General features: G+C 39.2%; 2 protein-coding genes across 6 annotated transcripts in view; one reads left to right on the forward strand and one right to left on the reverse strand.

Moving 5' to 3' along the window:
• Positions 1-1,981, forward strand: part of CZIB (CXXC motif containing zinc binding protein) — a 32,966-nt gene extending 30,985 nt beyond the window's left edge. For both annotated transcript variants that reach the window (XM_053693455.1, XM_053693456.1), the window contains exon 8: positions 1,641-1,981. In XM_053693455.1, the coding sequence (XP_053549430.1) occupies positions 1,641-1,718 (78 nt within the window). In that variant the 3' untranslated portion in view covers positions 1,719-1,981. The remainder of the gene's footprint in view (positions 1-1,640) is intronic.
• CPT2 (carnitine palmitoyltransferase 2) lies at positions 1,837-13,643 on the reverse strand. 4 transcript variants are annotated; one of them, XM_053693451.1, is made up of 6 exons: positions 13,505-13,643; positions 11,110-11,302; positions 10,179-10,259; positions 9,989-10,095; positions 8,461-9,765; positions 1,837-3,104 (listed from the first exon to the last, which is right to left on the reverse strand). In XM_053693451.1, exons 2-6 carry the CDS (start codon positions 11,265-11,267, stop codon positions 2,773-2,775), a joined length of 1,983 nt encoding a protein of 660 aa, XP_053549426.1. In that variant the 5' UTR covers positions 11,268-11,302; positions 13,505-13,643; the 3' UTR covers positions 1,837-2,772. The 4 variants fall into 4 exon arrangements, with proteins under 4 accessions (XP_053549426.1, XP_053549425.1, XP_053549427.1 ...); XM_053693450.1 differs by having other exon boundaries at positions 11,110-11,330; positions 13,505-13,530; XM_053693452.1 differs by lacking the exon at positions 13,505-13,643 and adding an exon at positions 13,195-13,367.
• Positions 13,644-14,259: the final 616 nt, after the last annotated feature.

Genomic DNA, 14,259 nt, shown 5'->3' on the forward strand with positions numbered 1-14,259 from the left:
TCAGGGCATTTTGACAGTTTTTCACCACTAGAGGGTGTTAGTTCATGTGTTTCATGTAGACAACACTGTGCTCATGCACGTGGAGTTCCTAGGAGCCAGTACTGATTGGCTAAAATGCAAGTCTGTCAAAAGAACTGAAATAAGGGGGCAGTCTGCAGAGGCTTAGATACAAAATAATCACAGAGGTAAAAAGTATATTAAAGGGACACTGAACTCAAATTTTTCTTTCGTGATTTAGATAGAGCATGCAATTTTAAACAACTTTCTAATTTACTCCTATTATTAATTGTTCTTCGTTCTCTTGCTATCTTTATTTCATCTAAGTTATTTTTTTGGTTCAGCACTTGTTTATTGGTCGGTTAAATCAATACCAATCGGCAAGAACAACCCAGGTTGTTCACCAAAAATGGTCCTGCATCTAAACTTACATTCTTGCTTTTCAAATAAAGATACCAAGAGAATGAAGAACATTTGATAATAGGAGTAAATTAGAAAATTGCTTAAAAGATTAGCTTAAAAATTATAACAGAAAGTAAACAACTAACATTAAAGTTAATAAACATTAATTAAAACCTACTAACCTATATTTTCTCCAAAACGAAGTTTCATAACGTTCTAAAAGTTATATCTTTTATTCGCCGATGATGTCACGTTATCCTGCCCACTATTTTCAGCACTGCATGTTCAAAATACTTAAACCAATAACTTTGTGTTTAAAGCGCCATTTGGAAACCTAGGTATTGTAAACGGATTGGTACAGAGCAAAGGATACCTACGGAGTGGGTTTGGAAAGCAATTGTTTGCAGACAAGATTTCTGATATACGATAGAGATATGTTAATGAAATGCTATTGATAAAAAGCGTATTTGGGGTAGTTAGTTAGTAACAGGCATAGAAAATATTTACTTACAGTGGCCCTTTAAAATTGCATGCTCTATCTGAATCACAAAAGAAAAAAATTGGGTTCAGTGTCCCTTTAATATAACTGTGTTGGTTATGCAAAACTAACACAGTTAGGTATCCAAGCGGGAATTCTGCTGCAGGACTGGTGTCAGACAAAATCTCTTAAAACAATAAATATTCTGGTGTAGACTGTCCCTTTACTACACAATGTATAGCATCTTCAGGGACTTACTATTACTAACTAGAGATTTTATTTACTTAGATATTTTAATACTTTTCATTTCCTTTGCTAAGCATGGACCTCCCCTGAGAGGCTGATTTTATGTATCCTCTGCTTGGATTGATCAGTAATTCAGGCTCTGTGATTACTCTCTTGTGCCCAGGGCGGGGATTCCTTTATATCTGACCTCTCTGTGGGATTGGAAAGCTGGAGATACACTGGCACAGGCTATCCCATTCTCAATACCCTAAACTGCAATACTCACTATTTAAAGGATGAGAGTTTATGTTTGACCATCAGAGTAATTAGTACTAATTATTCACATGGCCAGCTTGTGAATTCTAGTGACAGCCATAAGGAAAACACATATACAAATCTGTTTATATGTTTGGAACAATCTTAATAAATCTAATTGTCAGTTTTTGTTTTCTTTTATATTTTAAGAATGACTCTTCAGACATTGATGTGTGATCCAACATCCCAAAGACATTTATAATCCTGTGTTGTGTCTTTGCAGGATTGGACGGACTATGACGAGAAAGCCAAGGAATCTGTTGGAATCTACGAGGTTACACATCAGTTTAAAAAATGTTAATGTATAAGAACCCAACTAAGTCCAAGATATGTATATGTAACTGTCAGGTCTGAGGCGACAGGGAAACTGAGCTTTGTGCTTCTTATATGGACCAGAGCAAGGTCAGGCTGACAGCAGCAATATTCATCAGCTTTATTTAAGTTTACAAATGTGGGATCAACAAAAAAACAAACTTCTCACCTAAATGAGAAAATCACTCAGCAGACTTGATTTGTGTATAATTCATACAACAAAATACATCTAATAAACCGTTCTACAAGGGAGTTGTCTGTTTAGTGTTTGCATAGACTGAGTTTACATTAATTGTGATGTGCTCTGTACTCTCAGCAGCAGATGCAATACGCTGTAAGTTACATTCATGGTTTTCAGAAATTTCCCATACCGTGTATTTATTGAGGGGATCGGCACATTCCTGGCTTTATCTCTAGATTCTTACAACAGGCCCAGTCCATTCTTTATTTGTATTACTGCAGTTGTCATGTGACATCTTAGAAACAATTGCTGTAAATCTGCATAACAACAAATATTTAATTTTGTTAAGAGCACAATATGGGGAGAGGTAATAACCAGAATGTAGAGGTTGCTTTGTTCCATGGGAGCAATGCCAGAATATTGTGCATGTAATATGTGTCCTGCGCATTATAAAACATTAATGAATAGGGCCCAATATTAAAAGTAACGATTTACGTGAGACCGGGGAGTTAGTGGAGACCTCTATAAATGGTGAAAGGTCCAGTTGGTGCCCAGTAGCTACTACAGATCAGGAGTTTGCTGAGGTTGGTGACTACAGAAACCACAGGATGATGTACCCTGGTTATTACCTGAGAAAAGCCCTACAGAAGGACTACGTTGATGACAGCTTTGGACTAGTGCAACAATCTTTTAGAAATAGTTCTAACTTAATCCACAAGATCTAACCCAACAAGCACAACCCTTACAGCTCCTGGATTAAGGCCATTAGCTTCTGCATCATAAATTACATTGATACATTTACAGTATTTGGATAAATCAGTGCTGTCTGCAAAGATAAAACAAATAAGGTTGATTCAGTGCCCTACGACTTTACAGGTTTCTCTTCTAGCACTTTAAAAATGTCCTCCAGAGACTGGTGCACACACTGCACAAACTGTCTGACATCACGGGATGGATACGCAGATACGTTGCAGCCAATCCAGTCGTCATGAACACCGTATCCCACTCCAAAGCCATCGGCTACCACAGGTGCAAAGCCCCCAAGCTGCACTGCGGGGCTTGTAAGGGTGCTGGTAGACAAGACATTATGATTGATTTGAGTGTATGCAGGATCCTGATATATCTCCGGAAGCTGAAGCCCCTTACTGGCTGCCAAATATCTCAGGGCAAAAAGATGGCGATCAAACCCTTGGCCTAAAAAATAAAAAATAGAATTAGATACTAAGAAAACTATAACGAGAAATAGGAACAATGTATAACCTGAGGGACATGCACTGTTATCAGAAAAAAAAAACTAAAAAAAACTAACAAAGCTCACATCTAGGGTCAAACCATCTCACATTTTCTGTAACGGCACGTGGCATTTATTATCCAGTGACCATAAACTAGAAAAGTCAAAATTAAACGTTCACAATTCAAACAAAGCAGCAGTTTTAAACAACATTCCAATTTACATCAGTTATCAAATCTACATTGTTCTCTTGGTATAATTTGTTGAAAAGCATACCTAGGTAGGCTCAAGAGATGCACATGCCCTAAGCACACTATATGACTGTAGTGTTTGTAACAATGTTATGCATTGTTAAAGGGACACAAAACCTGATATTTTTCTATCTTGATTTATATAAATTGTATAATTAAAAAAAACACAACAACTTTGCAATTAAATTATGTTATTAAATTTACTTTGTTCTTTTGGTATCCTCTGTTGAAAAGCAGATAGGGAGGTTTAGGATCATGCATATGACTGGAGCAATATATGGCAGCAGTTTAATAACAATGTGATACATTAGCAAGAGCACTAGATAGCAGCAGTTTTATAACAAGGTGATACATTTGCAAGAGCACTAGATAGCAGCAGTTTTATAACAAGGTGATACATTTGCAAGAGCACTAGATAGCAGCAGTTTTATAACAAGGTGATACATTTGCAAGAGCACTAGATAGCAGCAGTTTTATAACAAGGTGATACATTTGCAAGAGCACTAGATAGCAGCAGTTTTATAACAAGGTGATACATTTGCAAGAGCACTAGATAGCAGCAGTTTTATAACAAGGTGATACATTTGCAAGAGCACTAGATAGCAGCAGTTTTATAACAAGGTGATACATTTGCAAGAGCACTAGATAGCAGCAGTTTTATAACAATGTGATACATTTGCAAGAGCACTAGATAGCAGCAGTTTTATAACAAGGTGATACATTTGCAAGAGCACTAGATAGCAGCAGTTTTATAACAAGGTGATACATTTGCAAGAGCACTAGATAGCAGCAGTTTTATAACAAGGTGATACATTTGCAAGAGCACTAGATAGCAGCAGTTTTATAACAAGGTGATACATTTGCAAGAGCACTAGATAGCAGCAGTTTTATAACAAGGTGATACATTTGCAAGAGCACTAGATAGCAGCAGTTTTATAACAAGGTGATACATTTGCAAGAGCACTAGATAGCAGCAGTTTTATAACAAGGTGATACATTTGCAAGAGCACTAGATAGCAGCAGTTTTATAACAATGTGATACATTTGCAAGAGCACTAGATAGCAGCAGTTTTATAACAAGGTGATACATTTGCAAGAGCACTAGATAGCAGCAGTTTTATAACAAGGTGATACATTTGCAAGAGCACTAGATAGCAGCAGTTTTATAACAAGGTGATACATTTGCAAGAGCACTAGATAGCAGCAGTTTTATAACAAGGTGATACATTTGCAAGAGCACTAGATAGCAGCAGTTTTATAACAAGGTGATACATTTGCAAGAGCACTAGATAGCAGCAGTTTTATAACAAGGTGATACATTTGCAAGAGCACTAGATAGCAGCAGTTTTATAACAATGTGATACATTTGCAAGAGCACTAGATAGCAGCAGTTTTATAACAATGTGATACATTTGCAAGAGCACTAGATAGCAGCAGTTTTATAACAAGGTGATACATTTGCAAGAGCACTAGATAGCAGCAGTTTTATAACAAGGTGATACATTTGCAAGAGCACTAGATAGCAGCAGTTTTATAACAAGGTGATACATTTGCAAGAGCACTAGATAGCAGCAGTTTTATAACAAGGTGATACATTTGCAAGAGCACTAGATAGCAGCAGTTTTATAACAAGGTGATACATTTGCAAGAGCACTAGATAGCAGCAGTTTTATAACAAGGTGATACATTTGCAAGAGCACTAGATAGCAGCAGTTTTATAACAAGGTGATACATTTGCAAGAGCACTAGATAGCAGCAGTTTTATAACAAGGTGATACATTTGCAAGAGCACTAGATAGCAGCAGTTTTATAACAATGTGATACATTTGCAAGAGCACTAGATAGCAGCAGTTTTATAACAATGTGATACATTTGCAAGAGCACTAGATAGCAGCAGTTTTATAACAATGTGATACATTTGCAAGAGCACTAGATAGCAGCAGTTTTATAACAATGTGATACATTTGCAAGAGCACTAGATAGCAGCAGTTTTATAACAATGTGATACATTTGCAAGAGCACTAGATAGCAGCAGTTTTATAACAATGTGATACATTTGCAAGAGCACTAGATAGCAGCAGTTTTATAACAATGTGATACATTTGCAAGAGCACTAGATAGCAGCAGTTTTATAACAATGTGATACATTTGCAAGAGCACTAGATAGCAGCAGTTTTATAACAAGGTGATACATTTGCAAGAGCACTAGATAGCAGCAGTTTTATAACAAGGTGATACATTTGCAAGAGCACTAGATAGCAGCAGTTTTATAACAAGGTGATACATTTGCAAGAGCACTAGATAGCAGCAGTTTTATAACAATGTGATACATTTGCAAGAGCACTAGATAGCAGCAGTTTTATAACAAGGTGATACATTTGCAAGAGCACTAGATAGCAGCAGTTTTATAACAATGTGATACATTTGCAAGAGCACTAGATAGCAGCAGTTTTATAACAAGGTGATACATTTGCAAGAGCACTAGATAGCAGCAGTTTTATAACAAGGTGATACATTTGCAAGAGCACTAGATAGCAGCAGTTTTATAACAATGTGATACATTTGCAAGAGCACTAGATAGCAGCAGTGTTTGCCTTAATTTGGCATTCTTATTGCTTTAATACTTTATTTGTGTTGTCGTTCACTCCGTAAGGAGTTACTGTCATGTGCTATATATCTAATGTGAGGTGAAAAGGAAATAAAACAGCACAAGATTCCACAATTATTGACAACGTTTAAATTATTTTAGACAAGTAAAAAAACAACAACATTTCAATATGTTTGGATTTATCCGGGTTAAAAAAAACAATTTCTTGAAACTGTTCTTTAAAAAGATATATTGCATTATAAAAAAACTCACAGATAAATCCACAGCCTCTTATCACATGCTTTTTTATTTGCTTTTCACAACAGGAGACTGCTAGTTCATGTGGGCCATATACATAACATTGTGCTCACGACCCGTGGAGTTATTTAAGAGTCAGAACAACACAGCTAAAATGCAAGTCAATAGATAAAGTCATATACATCAATATATAGTTATGTAATCAGGGGGCTGTCAGCAGATGCTTAGATACAAGGTAATCACAGAGGTAAAAAGTCTATTTATATATATATATATATATATATATATATATATATATATATATATATATATATATATATATATATAGATACTGCAGTACTGACCAGCCTTCTTAGATAACCTATCTTCACCATAAAATGTATAAATCACTCAGAAACAAACTCAGAATAAATTTTTTTTTGCTATAACAGACAACTTTACCATCCTGCACATTTGACACTTTCATGACGGGTCTAATTTGTCTAAACAAATTTAAATCACCTAGCGTCATAGGGACAATCACAAGATTTCAATGATAGGATTGGGATGGGGGCCCAACCTCCAGGCTGCGATCCGATTCAGGAAGCCCAGCACAGTAAGGACAGCATGGAACATCCTAACGTCAGGAAGGCGTTAAGCGCACGAGAGACAAGAAATTTATTAGTAACTAATAGTATTCTGTAGGAATTGTCTCTCACAATTAATTCCTTTTTGTTTGTATTATAGTTCTGTTCTGGAATGAAAGTTTCCTTGTTTTAAGGGAGTTAAAGGCACATTTGTAGCCAAGTGTTATCAGTCATAACTAATCCTCCTGTAATTGTATCCTGATGTCAAGTAGTCTGCTTTTAAGCATCTACCCCTTGAAGAAAGAAAACCATTTGATCAGGCTGATTTACATCATAAACAGTTACAATTCTAATCCATAAAAGTACAAATGTAATCTTAAAGGAACATGAAACAAAAATTTTCATTCAAAATTCAGATACAGCATTCATTTGTAAACAACTTTCCAATTGACTTCTATTATCAGATTTGTTTCATTATCCTGGTATCCTTTGTTAAAGGGGCAGCAATGTACTACTGGGAGCTAGCTGAACATAGAGCCAATTACAAGAGGCACATATGTGCAGTCAGCAATCAGCTGTTAGTAGTGCATTGCTGCTTCTGAGCCTACCTATGAATGCTTTTCAACAACAGATACAAAAAGTACAAAGCAAATTAGATAGAAGTAAATTGCAGTTTTTTTTAAAAAAAAATTACAAGTGCTATCTGAATCATGAAAGTTTAATTTTGACCATACTGTCCCTTTAACATGAATTGAAGTGAATGTACATTTTCATGAATCAGTGCCAGGTTTTTTTAAATACTATTAAACACAGGGGCACTTTCATTCATGAAAGTTTACATTGCAGCGGATTTTAGAAATACCTCTTTCTTCAGTAAAGCCGGATCGCAGATCCCCCGCCACCAATGACGAAACCGGCTTCCTCCAATCATGGCTTCCCCCCATACCGTCCATCTCGAGAGGCCACGCCGTGATTGGAGGAAGCCGGTTTCGTCATTGCTGTGTAAGTACAGCATGAAGAAGCGGGCGGGGGATTGCTGATCTGGCTTTGGTGAAGAAGAAGGTATTTGTAAAATCCGCTGCAATGTAAACTTTGATGAATGAAAGTGCCCGTTTTTAATAGTATTTTTAAAAACCGGGCACTGATTCATGAAAATTTACATTCACTTTAATGTTAGATTTTGCCATGTCCTGTTTTAACGTGTTCAGCTCTCTCCAGCAAGCAAAAGGTTTCAGATCTGTGGCCATCACACTAGAAATGCTGTTTTATCAGACTGTCTGCAGCGGTAGTAGCCCTGCTTAAAGGGATATACACGTACACAAAGAAAATGCTCTAATATGTAGTTATGCTTGTATATAACTGTGTGTTTAAACCCTGCAAAGAAATTAAACACAAAGTCCAGAACAGCAATGCACTATTGGGAGCTAGCTGAACACATCTGATGAGCCAATGACAAGACACAAATATGTGTAGCCACGTATCTCACTGTAATGCACTGCTGTTATAGAGCTTATGTACATATGCTTCTCCACAAAAAACCAAGAGAACAAAGTAAATTTGATAATAGAAGTGGATTTAAAAGGGCCTTACGATAACATGCTCTGAATCATGACAGTTTAATTTTGACTTTCCTATACCACCGATAATTCCAACGTACCCATTGCAGCCTCCTTGGTCAGCTGCCCGTGGTACTTGGAACATTCTTCCATAATTTTCCTGAGCTCCCCGGCACTGTGTGCTGAACGCTGTTGGACAAAAGCTTCACAGCATTTCTTAGTGTAGATGGAGGCTGGACGGATTGTCTCGGTGCGGCCATGTTTGAAAGCTGCAGTACTGCAGGACTCATAAGTGGCTGTAGTTTTGCCATACTGCTTGAGGAACGCCATCTGAAAAGATAATTGAGATATTGCATCCGGGCTGAGTTTCTGTGCCTTAAGGAACTCTTTACCCCCTCTCTTGAATTCCATGGTAGCAATGGTCAGTGAGTTAGCAGTTGCTTCAAACTTTTCCTTGGCATTGTTGATTGCAACTTTCAAGGGGTCATCCAGATGGAATTGAAGTTTCTGTACTGCTCTGCTAGAGTCCACAGTGGCTGGCAGACTCTGAGGAGATACTGCTGGTCGTTGAGTGCTGTCCTTAAACACTTCATTCTGGAACCTCAAAACAGCCACCCCGTCTCCCCACGAATGCTCAAAGTTAATAGCTGCTGTGCCATCTTCCGTCATGATTATGCTGAATGACTTGTCATACCAGCGGTTCAGGCTGGAGCCATGCAGCATATTGTGTGACAGGTGAATAGGGTCCTTGGTAGGAAAATCATCTAAGCACAAGCAGAATACAGCAGAGTCCACTTTCTTCAAAGCATCTTGGTTCCCATTGTCAAGCAGCTTTTGTCTCAAGAGTGCCCATGTGTTCCTCTCCTCACTCGTTAGGTATCCCAGCGGGAATTCTGCTGCAGGACTGGTGTCAGACAAAATATACTGAAGATGTGCCTGGATCTCTGAAGCCTTCATAATGTTCCCATCTTTATCCAGCACATCGAACACATAGAAATTCCCCTTCCTTAGGACCAGTAGGTGCCTCCCACTCTCATCTGTTACCAACTCATCACGGTTGGGTTTTGGCAATCGTGTGGAGTTAAAGAGACGGAAATACTGAGACATGTCTAAGGGGTATGCGTTTACCATGTAAGCACCATACCAGGATAGAGAGGAGGGTACAAATCGAATGAGCCTTCTAAAAGTCTGTGTATCACTTTTTGCTGGATTCAGATGGAAGATTTCTGGCTCTAGGTAGCCAGCTCGCATTGTCTTTAAGAAACGCATTGCAGACACTATCATGTTAGTAGATCTGATAAGCTGGTTATTATATTCTGGTCTAGGATCAGGTGTAAAGGACATAAAGGGGTTAAAATTAAATACTATGGGCTCACGGGCACAGAGGTACATGTCAGACCAGGGACCTACAAAACAAAAATGACAATTATTACAATAGAATCCTGTCTCTTCCTCTGTACAGACCGTTAAATTAGATGTACTGTTTGGTCCTGTTTTATACACACACTGAAATGTGAGCAGGTCTCAAGGTGCTGCCGGTATCCTATCTCTTTACTTGCAAACACAGTGACCTAACAGTGTCCGTTGTAACCTGTCTTATACACATTATGTCAGATGTTGTACTATTACCAGAGATGTAGCTGGTCTGTTTGTTGATCTTGTCTTTTGTCACTAGCTCCTCATGCAGCTGTTTCCCAACACCACTCTGAAAGTTCTGAACCAGCTGTTCTGTCTTCCTGAAAAATGGCACAAGGCATCACATTTATAGAGAGAAATACTGAATGCAGTCTATGCCATATACAGCGTTATGTGTCACTACCTGAACTGCTCATCATCTAGAAGAGGTCTTTGTGCATTCAAGTATCGTTTGGTAGTATCTTCCAGTTTGGGAATCGGAAGCCTAAAAATAAAGATGGAAATCTAATAAAACAACATTTCTGCTATGTGCCTGCGTATATTGGTGAACAAGGACATGTGGTATATACAGGCTAATTTCAGTGAACATAAAATGAGTGCAAGTAAATGTTTTAAACACTAAAAAAAAAAGACTTTACATTAGCATTAAAGGGACATTCCTGTCAAAATTTAAATGCAAATAGATAAATTACATATTTGAATAGAAACATATTTGCAATATACATGTATTAGCAAAAGAAATGTCTCTGCACGTGCATGTGAAGCATAGCTGGATATTTTCAGTGCTCCAGCATTTTAAATACTGCAGCTGCTCAGAGCACTAGTGGGGCTTGTATCATGTCACCTATTAACAACAAACTGAGTCATTACCAGATGCTACAAGCACCTTAGGCTCTCTGAGCAGGTGTTGTGTATAAAATGCTGGTGCACGGTGCATACTTAAATACACGTTTGAAACAGCTATAGCTTTTATTAGAAGCATTTTTGCTAATACAGGTATATTAAAAACAATGCTTCTATTCAAAACTGAAATGCACCCATGTGGATTCCAATTTTGGCTGGAAAGTCTGTTTAATTGTTTTAAAAGTAATGTAAATATGAACAAAACAAACATTTACTCATAACAAAATAATTTCTAGTGTATCTATCAGGTTATGCCACTGTATTTTACCATGAAAACAAAGTCTGTCATTAAGTAATATTGTGGCATCTGAGCACACTGTCATTTTGTGACATGACATCACACTCCATAAATATAGAGGCCATGCACACACACACACTCACGTGCACTTATGAAGACACACACACTCACGTGCACTTATGCAGACTCTCACCTGGGAAGACTTTTCTGGAAGTGCATTGTTGGTACGATGCTCTGATTCAGGTGTTCAGTGTCCATGCTCCCTGCACTGTAAGTTCTGAGGGTCACAGAACATTGGGAAGCCACAAAGTGCCCTCTCCAAAGACATGACGTTGTCAGCAGGCGAGCCATGGTAAAAGCAGCAGTACTGAGGCTTGTAGGGCAATCTGAGACAGGTATATAATCAGCAAGTTTCTAGAAGCATGACAGATAGTGTGTATATAACATATATCACAACTCTCACTCTCTCTGTAGTCACATGTAAGTCTCCCTGGGTGTCACACACAGAGCTTTAGTTATAAAATATGCATAAATATATGCACATTTTAAATATATACATACACACATACACACATATATATATATATATATATATATATATATATATATATATATACATACACGCCACACACATATATTCCAGTGTCACTTTGACCAGTCAGGTAGGTCTCCCTGCATGTAACACATAGGTCTCTAGTTATATACACACATATATATGTCCCAGTGTCTCTCTCACCAGTAAGGCAGGTCTCTCTTTATGACACACACAGGAGTCTAGTTATATACACACACATGTATATGTCCCAGAGTCACTCACTCTCACCAGGCAGGCCTCCCTGCATGTCATACACAGGTTTAGTTATATACAAACATATATATGTCCCAGTGTCACTCACACTCACCAGTCAGCCAGGTCTCCCTGCATGTGACACACAGGTGTCAAGTTATATACACACATATATATGTCCCAGTGGCACTCTCACCAGTCAGGCAGGTCTCTGCATGTCACACACAGGTCTCTAGTTATATACAAATATATATATGTCCCAGTGTCACACTCACCAGTCAGGCAGGTCTCTAGTTATATACACACACATATATAAATTGTATGTCCCAGTGTCACTCTCACCAGTTAGGCAGATCTCTCTGCATGTCACACACAATTCTCTAGTTATATACAAATATATATATGTCCCAGTGTCACTCACACTCACCTGTCAGGCAGGTCTCTCTGCATGTTACACACAGGTCTCTAGGTATATACACACATATTTATGTCCCAGTGTCACACACTCACCAGTCAGGCAGGTATCCCTATGTCACACACAGGTCTCTAGGTATATACACACATATATATGTCCCAGTGTCATTCACACTCACCAGTCAGACAGGTCTCCCTATGTCACACACAGGTCTCTAGTTATTTACATACATATATATGTCCCAGTGTCACACCCACCCACCAGTCAGGCAGGTATCCCTGCATGTCACACACAGGTCTCTAGTTATATACACACACACATATATATGTCCCAGTGTCACACACTCACCTGTCAGGCAGGTCTCTCTGCATGTCACACACAGGTCTCTAGTTATTTACACACACATATATGTCACAGTGTCACACACTCACCAGTCAGGCAGGTCTCCCTGCATGTCACACACAGGTCTCTAGTTATTTACATACATACATATATATGTCCCAGTGTCACTCACACTCACCAGGCAGGCAGGTATCCCTGCATGTCAGACACAGGTCTCTAGTTATATACACACATATATATGTCCCAGTGTCATTCACACTCACCAGTCAGACAGGTCTCCCTGCATGTCACACACAGGTCTCTAGTTATTTGCATACATATATATGTCCCAGTGTCACACACTCACCAGTCAGGCAGGTCTCTCTACATGTCACACACAGGTCTCTAGTTATTTACATACATATATATTTCCCAGTGTCACTCACACCCACCAGTCAGGCAGGCAGGTCTCCCTGCATGTCACACACAGGTGTCTAGTTATATACACACAGATATATGTCCCAGTGTCACTCACCAGTCAGGCCTCTCTGCATGTCACACACAGGTGTCTAGTTATACACACACACATATATATGTCCCAATGTCTTTCACACTCACCAATCAGGCAGGTATCCCTATGTCACACACAGGTCTCTAGTTATATACACACACATATATATGTCCCAGTGTCACACACTCACCTGTCAATCAAGTCTCCCTGCATGTTACACACAGGTCTCTAGGTATATACATACATATATATGTCCAATGTCACTGAGAGTCCAAGGCAGCTAATGTCACCTTTGTCCCACTTCCCTCTCTCCCTCCCCCGCTGGCTCTCCCCAGTGACACGCACATTGTGGCAGATAAGAGGAGCACACAGGCTGTCAATGTGTATCTGCTGCCTCTTTATTCGCCTGAACTCAGTTTCCCACCAGCCCTGCTGTCAGCTCAGCCACTCAGAGCAGATGTCACTCTTCAGTACAGTACAACTTGTGCAGGTCCCCCCCGTATGAATATGCAGCCCCCAGTTACTCTCCCCTAAAAACTTGCTGCAGCTCTTACCTCTAACAAGTTCTCTCAACCGGAAGTTCCCGGAGCAGCAGCACCTAGACTCACGTGACTAAACAGGAAGCGGCAGGAAATGTGACCGAGAAACAGCAGAAAGAGTGTGACAGCAGACTCAGAGATAGTCACAGTGACAGGTATAAACAGCAGAGATAGGCATAAGGTGACACAACACTGATACAGAGGTATAAACAGCACAGTGACAGGATACAGCAGAGATAGGCAGAGTGTGACAGGGGACACTATATAGTGACACAACACTGAGACGAGGTATAAACAGCACAGTGACAGGGTACAGCAGAGATAGGCAGAGTGTGACAGGGGACACTATATAGTGACACAACACTGAGACGAGGTATAAACAGCACAGTGACAGGGTACAGCAGAGATAGGTAGAGTGTGACAGGGGACACTATATAGTGACACAACACTGAGACAGAGGTATAAAAAGCACAGTGACAGGATACAGCAGAGATAGGCATAGGGGACAGGTGACACTATATAGTGACACAACACTGAGACAGAGGTATAAAAAGCACAGTGACAGGATACAGCAGAGATAGGCATAGGGGACAGGTGACACTATATAGTGACACAACACTGAGACGAGGTATAAACAGCACAGTGACAGGATACAGCAGAGATAGGCATAGGGTGACAGGGGACACTATATAGTGACACAACACTGAGACAGAGGTATAAACAGCACAGTGACAGGGTACAGCAGAGATAGGCAGAGTGTGACAGGGGAC

The sequence above is a fragment of the Bombina bombina genome, chromosome 10 (assembly GCF_027579735.1).
Source record: "Bombina bombina isolate aBomBom1 chromosome 10, aBomBom1.pri, whole genome shotgun sequence".
NCBI lineage: Eukaryota > Metazoa > Chordata > Amphibia > Anura > Bombinatoridae > Bombina > Bombina bombina.

What these genes read in the sequence shown, in the direction of transcription:
- CPT2 (XM_053693451.1), bottom strand. Translation starts at nt 11,267, where the DNA reads ATGGCTCGCCTGCTGACAACGTCATGTCTTTGGAGAGGGCACTTTGTG. An exon ending in CTAGATGATGAGCAGTTCAG is followed by an intron (nt 10,096 to 10,178) that starts GTAGTGACACAT and finishes GCCATTTTTCAG; the next exon opens with GAAGACAGAACAGCTGGTTC. An exon ending in ACAGACCAGCTACATCTCTG is followed by an intron (nt 9,766 to 9,988) that starts GTAATAGTACAA and finishes TTTGTTTTGTAG; the next exon opens with GTCCCTGGTCTGACATGTAC.